General features: G+C 36.3%; 1 protein-coding gene across 1 annotated transcript in view; it reads left to right on the forward strand.

Annotated features, from left to right (window-relative positions):
• The window catches only part of KCNK2 (potassium two pore domain channel subfamily K member 2), a 166448-nt gene that overhangs the window by 92563 nt on the left and 55585 nt on the right, over positions 1-18300 (forward strand). The window contains exon 6 of the mRNA XM_060088497.1: positions 4189-4328. Coding sequence (XP_059944480.1) covers positions 4189-4328 — 140 coding nt within the window. The remainder of the gene's footprint in view (positions 1-4188; positions 4329-18300) is intronic.

Raw genomic sequence — 18300 nt, forward strand, 5'->3', positions numbered from 1 at the left:
TATATGTATATGTATAGCTGATTCACGTTGTTATAAAGCAGAAACTAACACACCATTGTAAAGCAATTATAGTCCAATAAAGATGTTAAAAAAAACAACACTTCATTCAGTTAAATTGCTTTACTATAAAAAAAGAAAAATATACTAAAGCAAAATATGTTTTTCCCCATCACATTAAGACAGAATAGCTTTCATTAATAAAAAGAAAGTCAAACAAACCAAAAAAAGTTGAAATCCATATTTGATATCTAAACTAAAATACAGACCCATGTAAAGAAGTGACCTTTATTTTCTTTAGAACAAAGTTGTATGTGTATACACATTTGTGTATATGTGTATTCTATAATACACATTTTAGAAAACCAGAAGAGGGGCATGGAGTTGGTAAGTTTAGTCCAAAATGGCTAGATGATTCTTTAAATCCAGGTTATATCTTTTTTTCTTTATATTCTGTGGTTCAGCAGTATCAAGAGAAAGAAAATTAAATTTAAGGAGGAGAGTGTATTCATTGTGTATTCAAGTTCTATACAGCAGAATAGGGCCAACTTCTGGAAACTGTTGGAATAAGGACATAAGCAAGGTAAGGAGGCTCCTGGCAAAACAGTGCTGACCTTCAGACCCACCTGATTTCTAGGTAGGAACCTTGAGGGGAAGAGGAACACTTTGTTTGACTTAGTGTTTCCAGCCCTAGCTAAGTGTCTACCATACAGTATGGACAAAAAATGGATAGTGGATAAATGATGGGAAGGACATCAGCAGAGATCATAGATGACATAGACAGCCTGGTTCAATGAAAAGAGCCTGTGATCTGAAGCTAGGCAGGCCTGGCTTTGAATTCTAGCTCTAATGCCCTCTTTCCTGTGTAACCTGACCACTGTTATTTTACCTACTGAGAGTATGGTTTCTCTATTGTAAAATGGGGATATTTACTATTGGGATTTCAGGGAGCCAATACCAGTCTTTCACCCATGAGTTCTGAACGGGCTGTAAGAATGATGGCCATTGAAATGTCAGCTTAAAAGGCATCTGATAAGGCAGCTGGAGATATGGCTTAACTCTCTGACCAAATGGTCTTGCTAATAGTCTTGTCCTAAATCAGTGGAAATAGGAGTAGGAATACAACTCCCCTCAATACCTACCCCCTCAGGGCTTTAGGATGGCATGATTTCATTTAGGTAGGCCATCGGTAAGTCTTAGCTTTCACTCTTCTCTCTCCATCAGAGTTTGAATATTTTGTAAATCAGCTGCAATGAGTGTAAAGCCTGGTATGGGGTTAGGGGGCACATAGGGAGGGAATCCAGGACAGAGAAATTGCCCTAGGTTTTTAACAAGTAAGAGGACCCATGCACAGGTTTCTTGAATGTGCTAGACTAAGAGTAATGCTTATAATAACCGATACCTTAAAAAAATATTTCCTAATTTAAAAATAAGACTAATAACTTTTTAGTAAGTTATCTTAACATTACAGGTATTTTAATTTGGTTAAGACTCTTGAATCAAATGAATAATGTGAAAATTAATTCATAAATCTTAGATATCAGAAAGTGAAAAGAATTTGTGAGTTGTTGGATAATACTTCTATTTATATACATTACCTTTTCCTGGATCACTTGACTGCCAGTATTTCATCTTAAGAGTGGCAATTAAGAATGGGAAAACATCCCCCTTCCCACCCTTCCCCAGGCTTAGAATCCACTAAAACTTCTGGGATGAACATTTTACCCAAATATAGACCTTTTTGTGATTAAGTTAATTTACTCTTTTCAAACTGTGACATCCTGTTTATAAGAAAGAAGACTTATAAAAAGTCATCTTGAGCATGAACTAACTTCTAAAATCAACATTTTGGTGAACTTATGTGTTAAGTGAGTCACAACTATTTGGATGAGGATTTTCTGGTTTTGAAAGAGAAAGTACTTGGGAAAAAATGTCATTCTGGTTTCATTGAAATGGAAACATTTTAAAAATGGAATTCGCTAGTGAGCCTATCATATAACAAATTTCCACACATATTTCTTAAGTCACTTTGTGAATTTGTAGAGCTGCATCCCCCATGGGCCAAGTGTTAACCATCACAGTATGCATTTAGCCTTTGTAGTTCTTCCCAGAAATTACATTTTAATAAATGCTGCACAAGGTAAAAATTTTTACAATATTTTGAGGGTAATATTATTGACTTTATAAACTGAATCTTGAAAGTTATTCTTTGTCCCAAAAGAAAGCTGACCTTGTATCTGTTCATATTATTTGCCTGATAGAAAAAGGTTCTCTTTTTACTCTGACCCTTTAGTAATTTGAAAATGTCACTGTGGGCAACTCATGGTCTAATTTATAATTAGAGAGTAATGTTATATTGAAAATTTTATATTTGATTTTAATGTGTATTTGCTGTTTATTAGCTGTTCTTCTGAAGGTACAGGTTAAATTTTGTGAATTGAGTATGTCCATCACCCCTGTTTAAGCAGCCCTAGTCTCTGTGCTGTTGATCCTAAAATCTTTATCTCCTGCTCTGCCCTATTAAGTGTTAGATTAATATTTAAGGATCCTGCTGGCTATCTTGCCTGTTGGTACCTCAAGCACTTCAAATTTATTATGTCCCAGTTTGAATGACTTTTCCTTTTATTGTCACTGTTCCTTCCCCTGTGTTTCCTGTTCAGTTGCTGGTACCATCTCCCAATGAGGGTCTGTGGTCTCTGGTCATCCTATACCCTTCCTTTCACTTATCACACCAACTATCTGGTCGTCAATCCCTGAAATTCTGCCTCAAATATCTCTTCTTTCCATCCCAGTCTAACTCAGGCACAATCATTGCTTAGCTAGTTTAGAACAAAGTTTCTCATGGGGCTTCTCTGTCAATCCTCCTCTCTCTGCCACCAGATCTTTCTGTGCATATAGTCAAACATGAATCTGCCTATAAACTTTTACCTACTCCCCATTACTTTAGGAGCAAGTCTTTACAACCTGATACAACTTATTTTTTCTAGATTCTCCTCTTCTACTTGTCTGCTCCCTTGACCCCCTTCCAAATGTAGCTTTAGTCGATACTAACAGTCCTTTGAATATATCAGATATTTTCACACTGAACTTTTCTGTTTTGATACTCATTATTTAAGATTCACCTTCTGTCTTCTCATTTTCACCCTTCCAGAAATAAAAATCATTTCTTCTGTGTCCTCTCATAGTACTTTTTCTTCTTTTTCCCTATCACTTGATATACCCCATTGTGGTTAATTATCTATGTGAGGCTTTCTCAGGCTAAATTATGAATTTCTCAAGAGAGAGACATGCTTTCTTCTGTTGTGAAAAAAACCCATAACTGTTTCAGTGTTTGAAACTTAATTTAAGTGCCCTATTAATATGTGCTAAAGTTGGGATGTATTGAAATGTATTCAGATTCTCATAGGTGCAGTTACTATACCAAATGAATGGAGAAGTAGCATAGTTTAAAGCAAAAGAACTCCTTTGCCAATTTTTTCTTGAGAGCTAGGGATTTAAATTTATGACAAGCATGGGAATTCCTCTGAAAAGTCAGCGAATAATGAATGGCAGTATCACCTGCAAGTTACTATTTATTCAAAGTAGACCCACCAAGGCATTGTCTCTGGCATTTGTTATCCATTGTATTGATGTTTTAAAATAAGAACTACTTTCTGTCCAAGTTGACTTCGAATTGATTGGTTTGCATGTATTGATTGGTTAGCATGAATTGATGGGCAATAAGATAAAGATACAAAGTTAAATGCATGCCAAAAAAGTATCATCTCTGTTTCCCATTTGTTGCAATAGAGGTGGAAAGAGAAACTAATACGCATGGAATAATTAAGTGCTACACTAGTTGAGATCAATTATAATAAACAAAAAAGAAACATGGGAACAAGGAAAAAGTGTTATTATCTGGAGAAGTAATGAAAGGTCTTATTAAGAACTTCCTAAGACCTGAAACTAATAAAATATTGTAAATCAACTGTACTTCAATTTAAAAAAGAATTAACTGGTTCTTGAAAAATAGATAAGGATTAATTGAGTGAAAACAAGGAATTCCATATGAACAAAATAACATGGATCAACTGACAAGACGATTTCTGTGTTTAGAAAACCAAAATTTAGTTGATAATTTTAGCAGGAATCTATGTTGTTTACTTTTATGAATATGAAGTTATTTTGTCCTACTTTGTTTTTCTCTCACAGGTGGATCAGATATTGAATATCTAGACTTCTATAAGCCTGTCGTATGGTTTTGGATCCTTGTAGGGCTTGCTTACTTTGCTGCTGTCCTGAGCATGATTGGAGACTGGCTCCGAGTGATATCAAAAAAGACAAAAGAAGAGGTAAGAAATAAGAAGTGTGCAAAAACAATGTTATTTAGCTAATTCAGTAAGGTTATTTTTAAACGTTTTTTTTAACATTTATTTTTTAAAATATTTAAACATTACTTAAAAATTTTAATGTTTGTTTGGTGTGAATTTGCTGTGTGAGGCTATCAATCATATGAAGTATAATTTATTGATTTAACCAAAGCTTACTAAGTATCTCTACATGCCAGATGATACCTTGGTGCTGAGGGTAATTTGTAATGAAAAAAGATGCAATTAAAAACATTTTCTTCATTCTTTCTTTTTCTTTTTTTCTTTTATTTCTTTATTTCCTCAAGGACACAGAGTAACTTTTATTCCATAAAGAGACAATAGGAAATATGTGTCAAGATACCAGTAGCATGAAAAAGTGAATGTATTATATAATATTGAATTTTTATTGTATTCAGTTATTTCCCTTTTTCTTAGGTCTGTATAAGTGTGTGCAAGTGCACAAGTATACACACACATGTATTCCCCAAAGCTACTTTGCATTATGACCAATTTCCCTGTGTACTGACTTCGGCTGTTCAAAAAGATGTCTTGTTATCTATTTTGTGCAACTGTATATACAGAAATGACCATTAGAATTTTGACTCATGAAAGTTTGGAAAGTTTGAAATTTAAATCTTGATTTTGAAATTTTTTATAGTTTAGAAATTAACTTTTGATTTTTATATTGAAGGGTCCAGAAGTACTTTTAGTTTGAGTGTGACAAAGTAGTGTTTTATTATGATTTCTGTGTTTTTTGCTTCTGGGTCTTAGCCAACTTCACTCATTTTTTCAGAGCACAACAAATCTGTAAGACCTGAAACTATAGTACCCACTGTCTTCCTTTAATTATCCCTCCATTTCATTATCTGGCATTCATACACCAAGAGACATCAGTGTCAAAATCTTTGATTGATACAACAAGCATGATTCTTTAAACATACACCCAAAAGAAATAGAATAAGATAGGAAATGATAAAATTAATTTCTCTCTACAAACAAATATTTGCTTTGAAACACATCAAGCCATATAATTTCTTATTAATACCCAAGATGCCTATGGTAATTAGGAGCATAAGTTATCCAACATTTCTCTTCATGAATACCCTATTTCTCAACTAGTAATTCATATATTCAGGTTGTGTATATTAATCTATATCTTAGTTATACCATAAAACCAAAAACATTATTATAAACAAATCAGCAAGACAATATGCTTGACATTCTAGTTTAAATCATGTGAAAAGTACAGCTTTGAATAGGACTTCAACTGATTTGCCCCAGTCTTAGTTAGGCTCATATTGTGTGTGTGTGTGTGTGTGTGTGTGTGTGTGTGTGTGTGTGTGTGTGAGTGTGAGTGACAGAGACAGGGAGAGAATGAGGTAGGGGAGGGAGAGAATTATGGTTATTTTAACTTCTGTATACTTTTAAGGGTCTTGAGATGCTAAGGGGAACAAAGGAAATTGTAACTAGGAAATATTCTGGATAACATAGCGAAAAAGGGAACTTCTCAAACTTCCAGTCATAAACTGGCATTGAAATGCATTTTAAGAACACACACAGACCATTTTTTTAAAGTAAAATAGAACTGAACAGAGCACATCGCTGTTAGATAGTTTAAAAAGTTGTTTTTTGGAAATATATATATATATTTCCACCCACATATATACAATAAATATATATTACATACATATGTGCATATATATACTAATATTATTATGGATCACAGTCCAAAAGTTGGAAAGCGACCAAGGCATATATAGAACAGGGGGAAATTTTATCTTTATGCCATTGATATATTTGATTAAAGTTTAAAAACTTGTATTGTTAAAAACCAGTGCTTTTTTGATAGGATTAGCTCGTACAAAGCACTAGCACATTTTTTCCAGAGTAGTGAGATAATATCTGTCTGCTTGGACTGCCATAACAAAATACCACAGACTGTGTGGCTTAAACAACAGAAATTTATTTTCTCACAATTCAGGAAGCTGGAAGTACCAGATTAAGGCACTGGTTTCTGATGAGGTCTCTCTCTTTGGCTTGTAGATGGTGCCTTCTTGCTGTGTCTTCACAGGGCCTTGTATCTGCACATGTGCCTGGAGAGAGGGGGGGCTCTAGGCCCTTCCTCATATAGGGACACCAGTCCTATTGGATTAGGGCTTGACCCTTATGACCTCATTTAACCTTAATTATCTCCTTAAAGGCTCTATCTCCAACTAAAGTCATAATGGGGATTAGGGCTTCAACATATGACTTGCTGGAGGACCCAATTCAGGCTATAATAGAATCCTTTCAAAAATTTTAACTTCTACATTAACTGGCTTATTTAATAAGAAAGACAAGTTTGTTTGCCTACTTATGAGTGATCTTCATGATTCTCAGCCAAATATGAGATGTATCATTGTGTTTTCAACACTGAAAAGTAGAAAGCTATTCTTTTTTCCTAACATAAGTCTTTCGGCTTCTCCGTAGCCCCTTTTTTTTTTTTTTTAACATTTTATCCGACTATAATTGCTTTAAAAAGGTGTGTTAGTTTCTGCTGTATAACAAAGTGAATCAGCTATGCATATACATATATCCCCATATACCGTTCCTCTTGTGACTCCCTCCCACCATCCCTATCCCACCCCTCTAGGTGGTCACAAAGCACCAAGCTGATCTCCCTGTGCTATGCAGCTGCTTCCCACTAGCTATCTATTTTATATTTGGTAGTGTATATATGTCCATGCCACTATCTCACTTCATCCCAGTTTACCCTTCCCCCTTCCCATGTCCTCAAGTCCATTCTCTACATCTGCATCTTTATTCCGGTTCCGCCCCTAGGTTCTTCAGAACTTTTTTTTTTTTAGATTCCATATATATGTGTTAGAATATGGTATTTATTTTTCTCTTTCTGACTTACTTCACTCTGTATGACAGTCTCTAGGTCCATCTGCCTCACAACAAATAACTCAATTTTGTTTCTTTTTATGGCTGAGTAATATTCCATTGTATATATGTGCCACATCTCCTTTATCCATTCATCTGTCGCTGGACACTTAGGTTGCTTCCATGTCCTGGCTATTGTAAATAGAGCTGCAATAAACATTGTGATACACGACCCTTTTTGAATTATGGTTTTCTCAGGGTATATGCCCAGTAGTGGGATTGCTGGGTCATATGGTACTTCTAATTTTAGTTATTTAAGAAACCTCCATACTCTTCTCTATAGTGGCTGTATCAGTTTACATTCCCACCAACAGTGCAAGAGGGTTCCCTTTTTTCCACACTCTCTCCAGCATTTTTTGTTTGTACGTTTTTTGATGATGGCCATTCTGACCAGTGTGAGGTGATACCTCATTGTAGTTTTGATTTGCATTTCTCTAATGATTAGTGATGTTGAGCATCCTTTCATGTGTTTCTTGGCAATCTGTTTATCTTCTTTGTAGAAATGTCTATTTAGGTCTTCTGCCCATTTTTGGATTGGGTTGTTTGTTTTTTTGATATTAAGCTGCATGAGCTGCTTGTGAATTTTGGAGATTAATCCCTTGTCAGTTGCTTCATTTGCAAATATTTTCTCCCATTCTGAGGGTTGTCTTTTCGTCTTGCTTATGGTTTCCTTTGCTGTGCAAAAGCTTTGGAGTTTCATTAGGTCCCATTTGTTTCTTTTTGTTTTTATTTCCATTTCTGTAGGAGGTGGGTCAAAAACGATCTTGCTGTGATTTATGTAATGGAGTGTTCTGCCTATGTTTTCCTCTAAGAGTTTTATACTGTCCGGCCTTACATTTAGGTCTTTAATCCATTTTGAGTTTATTTTTGTGTATGGTGTTAGGGAGTGTTCTAATTTCATTCTTTTACATGTAGCTATCTAGTTTCCCCAGCTTCACTTATTGAAGAGGCTGTCTTTTCTCCACTGTATATTCTTGCCTCCTTTGTCAAAGATAAGGTGACCATATGTGCATGAGTTTATCTCTGGGCTTTCTATACTGTTCCATTGATCTATATTTCTGTTTTTGTGCCAGTACCATACTGTCCTGATTACTGTAGCTTTGTAATAGAGTCTGAAATCAGGGAGCCTGATTCCTCTGGCTCCATTTTTTTTTCTTAAGATTGCTTTGGTTATTCAGGGTCTTTTGTGTTTCCATACAAACTATGAAATATTTTGTTCTAGTTCTGTGAAAAATGCCCTTGGTAGTTTGATAGGGATTGCACTGAATCTGTAGATTGCTTTGGGTGGTACAGTCATTTTCACAATGTCGATTCTTCCAATCCTAGAATCTGGTCTATCTTTCCATCTGTTTGTATCATCTTTAATTTCTTTCATCAGTGTCTTACAGTTTTCTGCATACAGGTTTCTGTCTCCTTAGGTAGGTTTATTCCTAGGCATTTTATTCTTTTTGTTGCAGTGGTAAATGGGAGTGTTTCCTTATTTTCTCTTTCTGATTTTTCATCGTTTGTGCATAGAAATGCAAGAGATTTCTCTGCATTAATTTTGTATCCTGTTACTTTACCAAATTCATTGATTAACTCTAGTAGTTTTCTGGTAGCATCTTTAGGATTCTCTATGTATAGTATCATGCTATCTTCAAACAGTGACAGCTTTGCTTCTTCTTTTCCAATTTGCATTCCTTTTATTTCTTTTTCTTCTCTGATTGTTGTTGCTAAAACTTCCAAAACTATGTTGAATAATAGTGGTGAGACTGGACACCCTTGTCTTGTTTCTGATCTTAGAGGAAATGGTTTCAGTTTTTCACCATTGAGAACGATGTTGGCTGTGGGTTTGTCATATATGGCCTTTATTATGTTGAGGTAAGTTCCCGCTATGCCTGTTATCTGGAGGGTTTTTATCATAAATGGGTGTTGAATTTGTCAGAAGCTTTTTCTGCATCTATTGAGATGATCATAAGGTTTTTCTCCTTCATTTGTTAATATTGTTTATCACATTGATTGATTTGCATATATTTATGAATCCTTGCCTTCCTGGGATAAACCCCACTTGATCATGGTGTATGATCCTTTTAATATGCTGTTGGATTCTCTTTGCTAGTATTTTGTTGAGGATTTTTGCATTTGTGTTCATCAGTGATATTGGCCTGTAGTTTTCTTTCTTTGTGACATCTTTGTTTGGTTTTGGTATCAGGGTGATGGTGGCCTCATAGAATGAGTTTGGGAGTGTTCCTCCCTCTGGTATAGTTTGGAAGAGTTTGAGAAGGATAGCTGTTAGCTCTTCTCTAAATGTTTGATAGAATTCGCCTGTGAAACCATCTGGTCCTGGGCTTCTCTTTGTTGGAAGATTTTTAATCACAGTCTCAATTTCAGTGCTTGTGATTGGTCAATTAATATTTTCTGTTCCTTCCTGCTTCAGTCTCGGAAGGTTGTGCTTTTCTAAAAATTTGTCCATTTCTTCCACGTTGTCCAGTTTATCGGCATATAGTTGCTTGTAGTAATCTCTTATGATCCTTTGTATTTCTGCAGTGTCAGTTGTTACTTCTCCTTTTTCATTTCTAATTCTATTGATTGGAGTCTTCTCCCTTTTTTTCTTGATGAGTCTGGCTAATTGTTTATGAATTTTGTTTACCTTCTCAAAGAGCCAGCTTTTAGTTTTATTGACGTTTGCTATTGTTTCCTTCATTTCTTTTTCATTTATTTCTGATCTGATCTTTGTGATTTCTTTCCTTTTGCTAACTTTGGGGATTTTTTATTCTTCTTTCTCTCATTGTTTTAGGTATATGGTTAGGTGGTTTATTTGAGTTGTTTTTTGTTTCTTGAGGTAGGATTGTATTGCTATAAACTTCCCTCTTAGAACTGCTTTTGCTGCGTCCCATAGGTTTTGGGTCATATGTTTTCATTGTCATTTGTTTCTAGGTATTTTTTTATTTTCTCTTTGATTTCTTCAGTGGTCTCTTGTTTATTAAGTAGTGTGTTGTTTAGCCTCCATGTGTTTGTATTTTTTACAGATTTTTTCCTGTAATTGATATCTAGTCTCATAGTGTTGTGGTCAGAAAAGATACTTGATACGATTTCAATTTTCTTAAGTTTACTGGGGCTTGATTTGTAACCCAAGATATGATCTATCCTGGAGAATTTTCCATTAACACTTGAGAAGAAAGTGTATTCTATTGTTTTTGGATGGAATGCCCTATAAATATCAATTAAATCAATCTTGTTTAACGTATCATTTAATACTTGTGTTTCCTTATTTATTTTCATTTTGGATGATCTGTCCATTGGTGCAAGTGGGGTGTTAAAGTCCCCTACTGTGATTATGTTACTGTCGATTTCCCCTTTTAGGGCTGTTAGCATTTGCCTTATGTATTAAGGTGCTTCTATGCTGTGTGCATAAATATTTACAATTGTTATATCTTCTTCTTGGATTGATCCCTTGATCATTATGTAATGTCCTTCTTCGTTGCTTGTAATAGTCTTTGTTTTAAAGTCTATTTTGTCTGGTATGAGAATTGCTACTCCCACTTTCTTTTGATTTCCATTTGCATGGAATATCTTTTTCTGTCCCCTCACTTCCAGTCTGTATGTGCCCCTAGGTCTGAAGTGGGTCTCTTGTAGACAGCATATATACATGTCTTGTTTTCATATCTATTCAGCCAGTCTTTGTCTTTTGGTTGGAGCATTTAATCCATTTCCATTTAAGGTAATTATTGATATATATGTTCCTATTACCATTTTCTTAATTGTTTTGGGTTTGTTCTTGTAGGTGTTTTCCTTCTCTTGTGTTTCCTGCCTAGAGAGGTTCCTTTAGCATTTGTTGTAAAGCTGGTTTGGTGGTGCTGAATTCTCTTACCTTTTGCTTGTCTGAAAGGTTTTAATTTCTTTGTCAAATCTGAATGAATTGCTTGCTGGGTAGAGTAATCTTGGTTGTAGGTTTTTCCCTTTCGTCACTTTAAATACATCTTGCTACTCCTTTTTGGCTTGCAGAGTTTCTGCTGAAGGATGAGCTGTTAACCTTATGGGGATTCCTTGTATGTTATTTGTTGTTTTTCCCTTGCTGCTTTTAATATTTTTTCTTTGTGTTTAATTTTTTTTTTTTTTCTTTTTGCGGTATGCGGGCCTCTCACTGTTGTGGCCTCTCCCGTTGCGGAGCACAGGCTCTGGACGCGTAGGCTCAGCGGCCATGGCTCACGGGCCCAGCCGCTCCGCGGCATATGGGATCCTCCCAGACCGGGGCACGAACCCGTATCCCCTGCATCGGCAGGTGGACTCTCAACCACTGCGCCACCAGGGAGGCCCTTTGTGTTTAATTTTTGATAGCTTGAATAATATGTGTCTTGGCATGTTTCTCCTTGAATTTATCCTGTATGGGTCTCTCTTGTGCTTCCTGGACTTGATTGACCTTTTCCTTTCCCATATTAGAGAAGTTTTCAACTATAATCTCTTCAGATACTTTCTCTGTCCCTTTCTTTTTCTCTTCTTCTTCTGGGACCCCTATAATTCGAATGTTGGTGTGTTTAATGTTGTCCCAGAGGTCTCTAACACTGTCCTCAATTCTTTTCATTCTTTTTTCTTTTTTCTGCTCTGCAGTAGTTATTTCCACTATTTTGTCTTCCAGGTCACTTATCGGTTCTTCTGCCTCAGTTATTCTGCTATTGAATCCTTCTAGAGAATTCTAAATTTCATTTATTGTGTTGTTCATCTTTGTTTGTTTGCTCTTTAGTTCTTCTAGGTCCTTGTTAAATGTGTCTTGTATTTTCTCCATTCTATTTCCAAGATTTTGGATCATCTTTACTATCATTACTCTGAATTCTTTTGCAGGTAGACTGCCTATTTCCTCTTCATTTGTTTGGTCTGTTGGGTTTTTACCTTGCTCCTTCATCTGCTGTGTGTTTCTCTGTCTTCTCATTTTGCTTAACTTACTGTGTTTGGGGTCACCTTTTTGCAGGCTGCAGGTTTGTAGTTCCCATTGTTTTTGCTGTCTGCCCCCAGTGCCTAAGGTTGGTTTAGTGGGTTGTGTAGGTTTCCTGGTCAATGGGACTAGTGCCTGTGTTCTGGTGGATGATGCTGGATCTTGTCTTTCCGGTGGGCAGGACTGCATCCGGTGGTGTGTGTTGGCATGTCTGTGACCTTATTATGATTTTAGGCAGCCTCTCTGCTAATGGATGGGTTGTGTTCCTGTCTTGCTAGTTGTTTGGCTTAGGGTATCCAGCACTGTAGCTTGCTGGTCGTTTAGTGGAGCTGGGTCTTAGCATTGAGATGGAGATCTCTGGGAGAGCTTTTGCCATTTGATATTACTTGGAGCTGGGAGGTCTCTGGTGGATCAGTGTCCTGAATTCGGCTCTCCCACCTCCAACACACAGGCCTCACACCCGGCTGGAACACCAAGACCCTGTCAGCCACATGGCTTTCTCTTGTGTGTCATAGTCCAGAGGAAGATGCTGTGACAGTAGATGTCATTATGGTGTTCCAGTTCCCCTGTTCTGAGTCAAGGGCAGTGAGAAAGAGGAAAATCCATGGCATCCATGGTGTCGCTGGCAAAGCCCCCAGGGTCCCTGGGAAAAATACAATGGAATCTAGGTTATAAGGTCTACCTTCTTTTGTGCTTAGTCTAGTTTCACTTGTCTGTAGAAGCCATGTGCGGAAGTCTTGCACCTAACATGTTGGATTAGCATTCCCAGCATAGAGACGCTGTGCTGGATACTTTGGCGGCTGTGTCCTCCCTAGCCTTTTGTGTGTGTGACATGTACTTTCTGCTGACTGCACCTGGGCAAAGCTCATTTGAGTAAAGGCCCTGAGCAAGTTTATGGGAACCCTCTGGAGCTGCAGCTGCTCCGGACAGTTGAGCCAGTTACAATGGAACTGTCACTTTGAGCAGATGTGCATTTTCTAATTTATAATGCAGTTCAGGGGAATGACAAAATTGGGTCACAAATTCAACAGAGAACATGAAGAAAGAAAGGGAAAGACAATTTATAATTTATCTATAGATTAATAAGGCCAAAATTTTTATAAATGAAATTCTACTAACATTTCTACAGCAGTGGGAAAAAAATTATTCGATAATTTTAGTCTTGAAATAACTTACTAAAGGACATAATTAAATAAAATCAACTAAATACATTCTAGTTGTCATCTTTACACACATGAACCATGGTGGGTGACTGTTCACAATATATTCCTTACCTTTTGTACCTAAACCATTCCAGATGCTCTAACTTTTAAAAACTACCTGAATGTTCAGAAGCAACAAGAATATTTCTAGTTCTCAATTCCATAAAAATGCTAAATTTTTTTGATAACTTGGAGTTCTCACTATTAAAAGTGTAACTAGTACAAAATATAACAAATACAAAATAATATATAGTATCAAATTTACAAGTGGTGATACAAAAACACAAGATTTCCCCCAATGAAAAGATCCTGGCTAATAGTAAGTTCCAGTCTGACATTATTTTTTCAAAAACTAATCTTCTTAAATGATATTGGTTAAGTGTAAACATAGAGCTCTAATCATATGTGGCCTTATTTCTGTTTTTCATGTTAAAATCTATTCTGTTTCCAGTGAAGACTAATGTCAATGAAAATATTATGTTTTGGAGTAAGAAGAATAGTTTTTGATGAACATGCTGAAATAAAACATGTTGGTATAGCTAATCTATCTGAAATATTTGAAAGGAAAGGGTTAGCTGGAGCAACACTGCATAGTTTCAGAAGTGTCACATATAATTAGAGTTGATCTGCATCCCTCAAGGGAAAGAATAATGACCTCAATAATTTTTCCATGGAGACATATGAGCTTCTGTAAAAGCATTTATTTGTGTCATTATTTTTTAAGCTCTAATGGAGAATAACACATGTTCAATATTAAGAATTGATATGACTAATTATCCTTTTCTATGAAGCCATGTACCCTCTTCTGAGGAAATGATGTTTCCATTTAGAAAATAAATATTATTTATGTATTCTAAATAATACAATACTACTGATATCTGAGGCAGGTAGAATAAAAATAAGATGTGACCACAGAATTCAGAAAGTAAATTCCTAAACAAGCAGGGAGTAGTGCATCCTTATTATGTATAGACATAGTTCATTTTGCTATTGTTGACATTCCTTGAGTTTGAAAGACCTGTGATTTCTATATAGTTCTTGTATCAGTGTACATGTACCACAGTGTTTGGGATATTCCTGTCCATATGTGAGACAAACACTACCTCAGCCCCTACATCAACATCCCAGTGTTCTCAGGCCTTGTGGCACTACAGCTGACCACAATGAGTGGATAGCCAAGCATCACTTCTTTACCAATATAATTTCTTTAGCCTCTGAAGGTATTCATGCAAATGGAGATGCTCACTTTAGTAAGTTGGCCTTACATCATATTAAGAAAACTCCCTTTGATTGGGAAGCTCTAGTGCCTAGAAACCTTGAAAGATTGTCCCTGGAACTTGTATTTGGCCCCAGCATTGTGCAGGGACCTGAGAATATGGAGATACATAGTTTTCTCCTGCTGATGACCTGGCGAGAGCAATTGTTCTTCTCTGAACTTCATTCAGGGTGGTAATGCCTCCCTTTAATGAAAAGAGCTGGGACTTAATGGCTCTTTATCTTGTCTGGAGATGGGGCATTAAAGAGCAGTTGCAGCCTGAGCCCTGGAAAGGTTACAGTAGAGTACATTATCATTATTTCTTATGGGAGAAGTACTTTTAATATGAAAGGCTTTATATGCCCTTTGAAACAGTTTAGGCTTTATTCTGAAAACCTCAGGGAGCCATTGAAGAGTTTTAAAGAAGTGGAATGAAATATCTTGTCAACGGTGAGGAAGATGGATTAGAAACAAAGCCTGATGCTGGGAAATCAGTTGGGAGAGTTTATTGCAGGAATCCAGGTAATACAGAATGAAGTCTATGGTGGCAGTGGGCTAGAGATGAAAGTACGGATTTCAAAATGACTTGGGGCATAGAAGAGATAGGTAATCCTTTAGCCATGGGCAATAAAGAGAAAGAGAGGATGACATTCATGATTCTAGCTTCGGATGGGATTACAAAACACAGGAGAATGAGAGATTCTCAGTTGAGAGAAGGAATGAGAATGTCATTTTGGACATATTGTGATTGAGGGCTGTGTTGGATATCCAGGTGGCTAATTCAAGTGTAGATAATTGGATATGCAAGCCTGGAATGTAGGAAGGATGGGAGCTGGAGAGAGAGTGGCGGGGTGGGGGGGTGCTCATCACAACATACATGACAATGGAAGTTGTGAGTATAGATGAATTCACCTAGTGAAGATTTGTAAAGTAAGCCAACAATAAAGCTAACAGTGGAACCCAGAGTAACACATTTAAGGGGGTGGACATAGAGACTGTAACGAACTGGAAAGCAAATAATATAGTCAAAGAAACTGATTCTTGGAAGGGCAAAGACGTTGAGGTTTTGAAGAGAGGATGGTCCAAATTATCGATAAACAAGATGAAAAGACAACCCTCAGAATAGGAGAAAATATTTGCAAATGAAGCAACTGACATAGGATTAATCTCCATAATATACAAACAGCTCATGCAGCTCAATATCAAAAAAACAGACAACCCAATCAAAAGATGGGCAGAAGACCTAAATAGACATTTCTCCAAAGAAGACATACAGATGACCGACAAACACATGAAAAGATGCTCAACATCACTTATTATTAGATAAATGCAAATCAAAACTACAATGAGGTATCACCTCACACTGGTCAGAATGGCCATCATCAAAAAATCTACAAATAATAAATGCTGGAGAGGGTATGGAGAAAAGGGAACCCTCTTGCACTGTTGGTAGGAATGTAAACTGATATAGCCACTATGGAAAACAGTATTGAGGTTCCTTAAAAAACTAAAAATAGAAGTACCATATGACCTAGCAATCCCACTACTGGGCATATACCCAGAGAAAACTATAATCCAAAAAGACACATGCACCCCAATGTTCATTGCAGCACTATTTACAATAGCCAAGACATGGAAGTGAATGTCCATCAGCAGAGGAATGGATAAAGAAGATGTGGTACCTATATACAATGGAATATTACTTAGCCATAAAAAGGAACAAAATTGGGTCATTTGTAGAGATGTGGATGGACACAGAGAGTGTCATACAGAGTGAAGGAAGTCAGAAAGAGAAAAACAAATATCGTATATTAATGCATATATGTGGAATCTAGAAAAATGGTACAGATGATCTTATTTGCAAAGCAGAAATAGAGACATAGTCGTAGAGAACAAATGTATGGGTACCAAGGGGGAAGGGATGGGTGGGAGGAATTGGGAGATAGGGATTGATATATATACACTATTAATACTGTGTATAAAATAGATAACTAATGAGAACATGCTGTATAGCACAAGGAACTCTACCTAATGCACTGTGGTAACCTAAATGGGAAGGAAATCCAAAAAAGAGGAGATATATGTATATGTATAGCTGATGCATTTTGCTGTACAGTAGAAACTAACACAACATTGTAAAGCAACTATACTCCAATAAAAATTAAATTTTAAAAACTCAAATGAAAATAATAAATTCAATAATAAATAAAATTTTCTATGGCTGTTCAATAGAACCTATAAAATAAATATATTTTTTAAAAGGTAAGAAAAGAAAACAAATGATGGATCAGACTGGCTAAAGACAATGGGGAAGAAAAGGAATCCAAGGAAAGATTGACACACTAACATAAAATAGATAAATAAACTAGAATTCTCTATAAGGTTGTGCTCCAAGGGTGCCATTCCTGTAGCAAAAAATGTAAATATTGCCCCTTGGAATTGTGCAATACACTGGGTATATCCTAAGATAGTTCTTTGGGCACATCAAGCACAATTCCAAAGCGTAATAGTCACAGAATGTTTTATGAAAATGGGACCCTTGGAGCACAAGTAATAATAATAATAATAAAAAACCTGTATGAATAGTGTCCCCAGAGATTGAGCAGTGTGCAGTCCCGATCCTGGGTGCTGTTGGGCATGCATACCTGGTAAATATGGACAGTGGTGGTGTGGGAGGTGAGCTGTGCAATGACAGTGTCAGATGGCAGGAAAAGGAAAGCTGATCTCACCAAGGCCAGTTAGGAGACTATTTACTGTCTAATTTACTCCTAAATCATTCATTTATTCATTCATGAAAAAAAAAAGATTTACTAAGTACTATCTGATGAGCACTATATTAGGTTCTGGGAGTAACTTTCCATCTGTGGGAGTTTGAGGCTGATCTCTTTATTGGGAAGATTCCATAGGTGGTGCATTTCCTTATGGATCTTTATAATGTTTGCTTTTACTTTTCTTCTTCTAGAGATGGAAAAAGGAATTTTGAAAAAGGAGGCACTTAGTCTTTGATTAATTCTCAAAATAGCCTACTTTTACTTTTTTTCTTTTCTCTTCCTCCTTCCCTTCTTCTCTCCTTTCCTTCCTTTAATCCTCAGACAGCCTATCAGACTTTATAGTTGTTGCTTTGATTTCTAACACATTTGGGGGAGGGGTGGTATATTTTTGTTTTCCTCTGTTGAGATACTAAAGTAGTTATGAATGACTGAAGTTGGACTATGGGCACAATATACAATGATCATAAGACTTCTCGGGTTTATTTTTTAATGCATATAACTCTTCTTTGATTAAAGGGTAGGAATAGAATAAAATAGAAGCAGTATCACAATGTGTTGTTAAAATAAGGCATATTTAAAGGGCCCTTGTTTTCTGTCCCATGAGGAAGGCGGTGTCCCTCGCTATTGCTTTGGGGAAAAGATCAGAGCAGACTTCGAGCTTTGTCTGCTGGTTTATATTTCACTTTGCCTAGTAGTGCCAAGGAGAAAGGAAGTTGCTTCTCTTTTTTAGTCCCACCCTCAGCTCATCAAATTCTTACCTATTTAGTAAATAGGCAATTGGAAAGGAGAAGAAAAGAACGAATAACAATATGACTTAAGTTATGCTTTGAGACAGTAGTAACTCTCACACAACGGGGTGTATCTAGTTTCTAAATCAATTTTATGGACAGTC

Source organism: Mesoplodon densirostris, chromosome 2, assembly GCF_025265405.1.
Source record: "Mesoplodon densirostris isolate mMesDen1 chromosome 2, mMesDen1 primary haplotype, whole genome shotgun sequence".
Lineage (NCBI taxonomy): Eukaryota > Metazoa > Chordata > Mammalia > Artiodactyla > Ziphiidae > Mesoplodon > Mesoplodon densirostris.